General features: G+C 30.3%; 1 protein-coding gene across 4 annotated transcripts; it reads left to right on the top strand.

Moving 5' to 3' along the window:
- The first annotated feature begins 3,039 nt into the window (after positions 1–3,039).
- Positions 3,040–7,239, top strand: LOC146928844 (endoglucanase 8-like). 4 transcript variants are annotated; one of them, XM_085708194.1, is made up of 8 exons: positions 3,040–3,055; positions 3,510–3,721; positions 4,315–4,722; positions 5,551–5,643; positions 5,864–6,013; positions 6,173–6,281; positions 6,604–6,767; positions 6,859–7,239. In XM_085708194.1, exons 1-8 carry the CDS (start codon positions 3,040–3,042, stop codon positions 7,180–7,182), a joined length of 1,476 nt encoding a protein of 491 aa, XP_085564320.1. In that variant the 3' UTR covers positions 7,183–7,239. The 4 variants fall into 4 exon arrangements, with proteins under 4 accessions (XP_085564320.1, XP_085564322.1, XP_085564321.1 ...); XM_085708196.1 differs by lacking the exon at positions 3,040–3,055 and having other exon boundaries at positions 3,488–3,700; positions 6,179–6,281; XM_085708195.1 differs by lacking the exon at positions 3,040–3,055 and having other exon boundaries at positions 3,488–3,700.
- The last annotated feature ends 453 nt before the right edge of the window (positions 7,240–7,692 follow it).

The raw sequence follows: 7,692 nt of genomic DNA, 5'->3' as shown, positions 1-7,692 counted from the left end.
TTTGATACATCCGATGTGTAAAATTCTTATTGCTGAAGAGCGGGATGTTACACCTTGCAAAGAAATTTCTTTGGGGAGGAGCAACAGGGCGTAGAAAGATTTGTTCGGTCAAGTGGACAAGTGTTTGTCAACCGAGAAAAAAGGGAGGTTTGGGTGAGAGAGATTTGTGGTTCGGGAATCTTAGCCTACTTGCAAAATGGAAATGAAGATTACTTAGTGAGCAAAACATGTTGTGGAAAAGGGTACTTGAAGACAAACATGGGGTGAGCGTTGGTAGTATTGTTGATACAATTGGTGAGGGTGTCCAAGTTTTGCCTATAATTGGTGGAAAGACCTAAGGGTTTGTTTGGTAAGCTAAAGAAGTTAGCTTTTAGTTTATAATTTATAGTTTATAAATTCGTCTGACTAAAAAAGACCTATTTGGTAATGGCCTTTTCATAACAAGCTTATAAATTATTTTACGAGTTTATAGCTTATTTTTTAGACGCTATTTCAAATAGTGTTTGAGCTAATAGTTTATAATTTTTTTCCATTTATACCCTTATCATTTTAATTAAAACTCACGTTTACCCTTTATAATTTAAAACAAAAAAAGGCTAATATTGCTAAGTTCGTCATTGTGTGTTTCAATGTGCAAGACACATTCAATATTGTTTTGTGATTTCAAACCAAAAGGATAGTACGGTAGGAGAGTTGTGGAGTAGAAGAGAAGACGGGGAGGGTGGAATTGACTTGGCGTAGACAGATTTTTGCGTGGGAAACGAGTCTAAATTATATGTTGTCATTTTTTGTATTAATATTATAATGACATGCTAAATTAATACGTTCGGTTCAAAATATAACATGAGATATATTAAAAATTCTCCTAAAAAAATATATTAAAAATTGAAATGACAGAGTGACAATGATTAATTATATTTAAAACATAAAATAGTAAAAAGAAAATAGATTAGATTAAACTAATAAGTGATATATAAAAATAAAAACCAACGAATAATGTATAAATTCAATATATGATACTAATAAAAATTATTATTATTACGACACACACTAAGACCATCCACAATGGTGGGTGTTTCACCTATCTAGCACCACATTAAATAGGCACCCCATTGTGGAGTATAATACATGGGTTGCTATGGAGAAGGGTGACTATAGAAGCACCTCTCTCTCTCTCTCTCTCTCTCTCTCTCTCTCTCTCTCTCTCTCTCTCTCTCTCTCTCTCTCTCTCTCTTCATTTTTCATGGGTCCCATTTAATAAATCTTAATAAAATAAATAAATTTTGTTGAAATGTAATGATATAAAATTATTTGTGGGACCTATTTAATAATTTCTTTTAAGGTGCTGGGTTGAAGAAAATTGATGCTTATTAAGTATTACGGTAAAATGAGTGATGTGGACATATGAATTCAATTCAAGCACCCAATTTAGGGTGCTTTGTTGTGGATGGTCTAATAAAAGTAATAATTATGAATGGATCTGACCTTAGACCATATACAATGGGGAGTTCTTCCCCTATTTAGCACGAAACTAAATAAACACCTCCATTGTGCCATCAATTAATTGGGTGCCTATGGAGATGATGCTTTTATAGGCGCCCTCTCTCTCATATTACATGTGGGTCCCACATACAAAATTAATTGTAATTTTTTTCTCTAGTCAATTATTATATTATTTTAATAGTAAAAAAATAAATTAAATAATACTTACAAGTGTTACATTTAATTGATCAATTTAATTTTTTTTAATAAAATACTATTTTTTTACTACATCAAATAATTTATTCATCTTAAAGTTAAAAAAGAAATTAAGCGTATGTAATTTATTATAATTTGATTTTTTTTCAAGTTTTAATTTTTTTAAATTATTAATAAAATTAAAAAATTGCTCACATTTTTATAGTTTATAATGAAATTAATTCAATATTTCAAAGTTATATAATTATGAATGAATAGATAAATTATTGTTAAAATTTAATGATATATAGTTATTACTGAGACGCACTTAATAAATTATTTCGGGTGTTGGGTTGGAGAGATTAAGTGTTTATTATATATTAATTATGAAATAAGTGACGTGTACCGTCGAGACCTGTTGAAGCACCCAAACGAGGTGCTGCATTGTGGATGGTCTTAGCAACTCTTTCATAAGAACATCTAAAAAGACTTGGTTTGGGGCTGGAGGGTTTTTAGACAAGTATACGGTTTAACCTCAAGTGTATTCATATTACTTTTAATAAACATAAGTAGATTTTAATACACATTTATTGCAAATTTCAATACACCTTTTTCATTAATAAGTTTCCATAGTTTTTTTTACGGGCAGTTTCCATATTTCAACATATACGTTTTTTCCCAAATGTATAAAAAGATTAGTTTTACTGAATTGTTGGTGTAAAATGAGTTGAGGTCATCTCCATTTTCTAAAATATTAAATGTATTTTTAAGGAGATTGATTGTTTCAATTACATCCTCGTAAGAAGGTCTATTTTTTTCAATTAAAACGAGTTTTTATCCTCTGATTTTTTAAAAATAAATGACAATTTCCATTACTATACAAATATTCTGGACATTAAACACAATTTTCAGCAATTGATTTGTCAATGTCCTTAAAAAAACAATTTTTTTTTTGAAAATTTAGTATCCGATCCAAGGATCGACTAATCCGAGGAGATCAATCCCACCAGAGGGAATCGAACCTGAGACCTTGAGAGGAACACATTTCAAGATCTCAAACCAACCACAAGGCCAACCCAAATGGATTCCTTAAAAAAACATTTAATTTGTCTATCTTGGAAAACTTCCTTAATTGATGTTGTTCCTATAATTTTGTGTAATTTTATCCTTTTAAAAAAGAGGTGTATCCAATAAAATAAAGGGTGTGTGAAACAAGGACCTCTTAATAAGGGTCTAAAGATCAACCTTTACTATCTTTCGTAAAAAATGAATTTTATACATAAAAATGAAGAATAAAAATAATACTTTATTAAAATTTATTAAAAATATGAGGGTCCACGTTTAAATTGGATCTACATTTGGATGGACCTTGAAAAAAGTAACCTATTTATTTTAGTTTATATTTTGTGTTAATCTTTCGGTTTCTAAGGGGTACACTTTAATAATGAGGAATATGACCATGAAGTAAGTAAAGTGGCCAATAATTGTTTCCATAAAAAATCTAACATGAGTTCTACCGAATGATTCGTCATAGGCGAGTTCTTTAACTACTTTAGTTCAATCATCGATTGGTTATTTTTCTTTTTCTTTTTTGTTTTGACAAATCATTGATTAATTTTTTTTTATTTTAGGAAAAATCATTGATTAGTTAGTAATAACCTGTTAATTTCAGCAAAGTAATTTTGTCTTAAAAAAATGTCACACACATTTAGCCGCTGACACTGTTTCATCAACTCCTATATATATTGTTCAGGTGAATGCTCTCAAATAACATCTCAAAATTGAAATTGAAAAAGGAGAAACAAAGAAAATGAGAAGAAACATAATAGCAGGGTTCAAATTATCATTGTTATTAACAATGATTATGATGATTACGATGGTAAAATCAGCTTCACTTAACTATAGTGATGCATTGACAAAAAGCATTTTGTTTTTTGAAGGTCAAAGGTCTGGTAAATTGCCACCTTCTCAACGTATGACATGGAGAAAAGACTCTGCCCTTCATGATGGATCTGATATTCAAGTAAGTATATTTTCTATATGTGTACTCATATTATCATTACCAAGGTTAATATTAATAATCACTTGAATAAAAAAATATCGGCATATCAAATGATTAATGTGTTTGATAAAAGTTCTTAAGATATTAATTGTTGCAACCCACTTGAGTTGAAGTATTGACTTGAGACCTGAGAGTGTGCTCCTCCTTAAGGTCTCAAAGTCTCAAACTCTATTATCCTCGATATTAATTTGGATGGACTAATTTAGTTTCTTCAAAAAAAGTTTTCAATACGTACAACAGTGTATTTTGAAATAAAATTATGTGGTAAAGACTATCAAAGGTCTCATATATTAAGTGACATCTTGGTCTCAAGAGAAGTATTTTATTGACTTAATTATATGTTAATCAAACATTTAATTTGATAAGAGTAATGATATTTGTACGATTTTTTTGTAATAACTTTTTTGACGACTCTTTCTCATACTTTCATTGAGATTTTACTCTGTCTCCTCATCTCTATTGTTTTTGTCCTATAAGAAAAAGAAAGAAATAAAAATTGTTCCAAAAGTTATCTCAAAATTGTTGTAAAAATATCATTACTCATTTGCTATACTTAATTTGTATTCCAAACACAGATGGATTTGGTTGGTGGTTACTATGATGCTGGTGACAATGTAAAATTCAATTTCCCTATGGCATATACAACCACCATGTTGGCATGGAGTGTGGTGGAATTTGGAGATCTCATGGATCATGATTTGCAACATGCATTGGAATCAATTCGTTGGGGAACTGATTATTTCCTCAAAGCCACATCAAACCCAAATATTGTTGTAGCACAAGTTGGCAACCCTATTAGTGACCATCATTGTTGGGAAAGACCAGAAGACATGGACACTTCTAGAACAACTTATTATGTGTCCGAAAATAGGCCAGGTTCGGAGGTTTCAGCCGAGATTGCGGCCGCACTTGCGTCGTCATCCATTGCATTTAGAAAAATTGATGATCAATACTCTAATGTCCTTCTTGCTAGGGCTAAACAGGTATATATTTATTCAATAGCTTGAATTTTTCCATCAATCCATGGGAAAAAAATTAATGTCATATAATAAGAAAAAGTTATTCCTATACTCTAGACGAGCATGCATCTAATATCAACCTCTAAAAACTGGTTAAAGATGGACTTTAATATTTTTACAAATTTTTTTAAATAAAATATTGCATATCTTTCTCTTTTTTTTTGGTTATAAAATAATATTCACTATTTAATTTATTAAAAAAGATTATGGTTCATCTTTGGATGATTTTTGCAAGAGCTATGTTAAACAAACCCTTCTAGTTCTACGCATAAGAAATTTACTAAATTAATTTTGCTTATAAGAAAAGGTGAAGTATTGGAGAAAGTTTAAGTCCATGACAAGAGTTTGGAAAAAAGAACGAAATCGTTTCCCTTAGAATATAATTTCATAGAATCAATTTAAGTTCGACACCAAAATAAGATGAAGTTTGGATTATGTAATTGTTTGAAAGAAAAGAAAAAAAAATACAAATGACCAAGCTCATTTGAAAGAAAAAGAAATTGCATTGTAGCCTGCAATTCTTATCTCAACTGGTGAAAATGTTAATTCGAACGCTGTGATGAGGGTTCAATACCGACCCGTGTGTGAGTTTCAATGATTATTTATCATTTATTGTATTTAAATAAAATGCATATTGGGCAACAATTATTGTTGTCATTTATGGTATGTTATTTCCCAAAATACTTTGCTATCAATTATTATATTTCTATATTTCCTCAAGAAAAAATTATTATATCTCTGTATCGTTTTGGTTTGGTTGCTAACCTCTCTCTATATGATATTGATACTTAGGTGTTTGACTTTGCAAACAATCACCGTGGGTCTTATAATGATTCTATAGGCAGTGGAGTATGCCCCTTCTACTGTGATATAAATGGCTACATGGTATGACTTTCATGATTTTAATTCATAAAAAAAATCGTATATAAAAAATTTAATCAATGATGAAAAATAGTTTAAAAATAAATAAATATGAAATGCGTCACTAATTCAACCACAAAATGGATTTTTTTTAATGACAAATGTCATTATATTAATTTTTTAAAAGGAAAATGTTATTATGTTAATTGTTATGTTAGTATCTTTTGGTTGGAACGAATTCCAGGACGAGTTGATTTGGGGAGCAGCATGGTTGTATAAGGCAAGTAATGATGAAAATTACATGAACTTTGTGAAATCAAATATACAATCCATACAACCCTATGAATTTGGATGGGATGCCAAGCATGCTGGCATTAATGTTCTTGTTTCTCAGGTTAGTCTCATTTTTCATTATATATATCATCTCTGTTTTTTTTTTTTTAATACAAAATTATGAATTATCTCTTTTTTTTTAGCATGTTAGATTAATTTTTCTCTTTTATCTGAGTCATGACATTTCTGAAATCTAGTTTTGTTCTTCCAATTTTGGCAGTGGGAGATGAACAATTCATCAAACCAAAGTCCTTTCATTTCCAATGCAGACAACCTTATATGCTCTTTGTTGCCCAAATCACCAACCAAATCAGTCACATACTCTAAAGGTAAATACTAGTACTTCTTATTTTTAAGAGTCTTGTTAACGAGTGTCCCTGGGACACTCTTTAAGCATTCTAAATTAAGTAATTATTTTTTAAAAATATCAAAGTTATCAATTTTCAATGCACTTTATTACACAAACTTTCATAAAAAGTTACTATTTAAAGTCCTTAACCAGTGTCTCGGGGACATTAGTTAACATTTCCCTGTTTATAAAGCTATTGTTATTTGGTAAAATTACATAAATTGATAATATCTTATATAAAATAAAGTATTAGTCACAATTACATCTATATATTTACTTGAGTATTGATGGTGATTAATTAGGTGGGCTTCTATTCAAACGTGGACCAGGCAACCTACAACATGTAACAGCACTATCTTTTCTATTAATTGTTTATGGACGCAACATGCATGCTAACAACAAAATAGTATATTGTGGGAATGTAACTGCCACACCATCTAAACTCATTCATCTTGCAAAAACCCAGGTAACCAACAATGGTTGAAATCAAGCAATATTCATAGCAAGATATGTGTGCATGTTTTGAAATTTGTTTCTTAAATTCTCTATTGTTGTAGGTGGATTATATACTAGGAAACAACCCACTTGGAATGTCATATATGGTTGGATATGGACAAAAGTACCCTCAGAAGATACATCATCGTGGTTCAACTTTACCATCATTGGATGTACACCCAAAAAAGATGGGGTGTCGTGATGGAGACGAACATTTTCAATCATCAACTCCTAATGTCAATGTACTAACGGGCGCAATTGTTGGAGGACCATCTGATGATGATTCTTTTCTCGACTCACGCTTAAATATTTCTCAATCGGAGCCAACTACATATATCAATGCTCCTTTTGTTGGTGTTTTGGCTTACTTCAAAAAACATATGTAGTGAATATAATAGAACATTCACTCTGTTGGATCTAGGTTTGCTTGTTCATTTTTGAAAATAACTAATTTTCATTTTATTTCTATTTAGTATTAGTATTTGAATTTTAGCTTTTGGCAAAGTTTTGAATAAAATGTGTGTCGAGAAAATTTAAAATACTCATGTCTTTTAGAGATACGTTAGACATTCTCTTTCAAAATTATTGTGATACCATCATTAGAGATGTTCAAATTTAAACCGATGAAAGAAACACACAAATTAAAATAACTGAATGTCGTTCAAAACCGGAATTTTTTAGATGTGTTTGGGCCACTTTGAACAAGAACCAATAAGTTAGGTTTGGTTTTCGGATCACAACTCAAAAGTTAAACTGCACCTACCTAAAATCAGTAACTTACGTACGAGTCCCTTAAAGTTGCGCGGCTTAAAATTACTACTTTGTATTTTTCTTTGAATGATAAAACGGATCTCTTTGTAAACCCATGATGCTGGACATATTTACATATAAGTCTT

The sequence above is a fragment of the Medicago sativa genome, chromosome 4 (genome assembly GCF_051527215.1).
Source record: "Medicago sativa cultivar Bolivia chromosome 4, Bolivia_mono, whole genome shotgun sequence".
Classification (NCBI taxonomy): Eukaryota; Viridiplantae; Streptophyta; class Magnoliopsida; order Fabales; family Fabaceae; genus Medicago; species Medicago sativa.
This window is presented reverse-complemented; position numbering and strand designations above follow the sequence as displayed.

Excerpts from the sequence above, each read along its gene's own strand:
- LOC146928844 (XM_085708193.1), top strand. The coding sequence starts at position 3,488 with ATGAGAAGAAACATAATAGCAGGGTTCAAATTATCATTGTTATTAACA. Across the intron at positions 6,018-6,149 it reads TGTTCTTGTTTCTCAGGTTA|TTTTGTTCTTCCAATTTTGG; the intron begins GTCTCATTTTTC and ends TCTGAAATCTAG. Across the intron at positions 6,768-6,858 it reads TTCATCTTGCAAAAACCCAG|GTGGATTATATACTAGGAAA; the intron begins GTAACCAACAAT and ends CTATTGTTGTAG.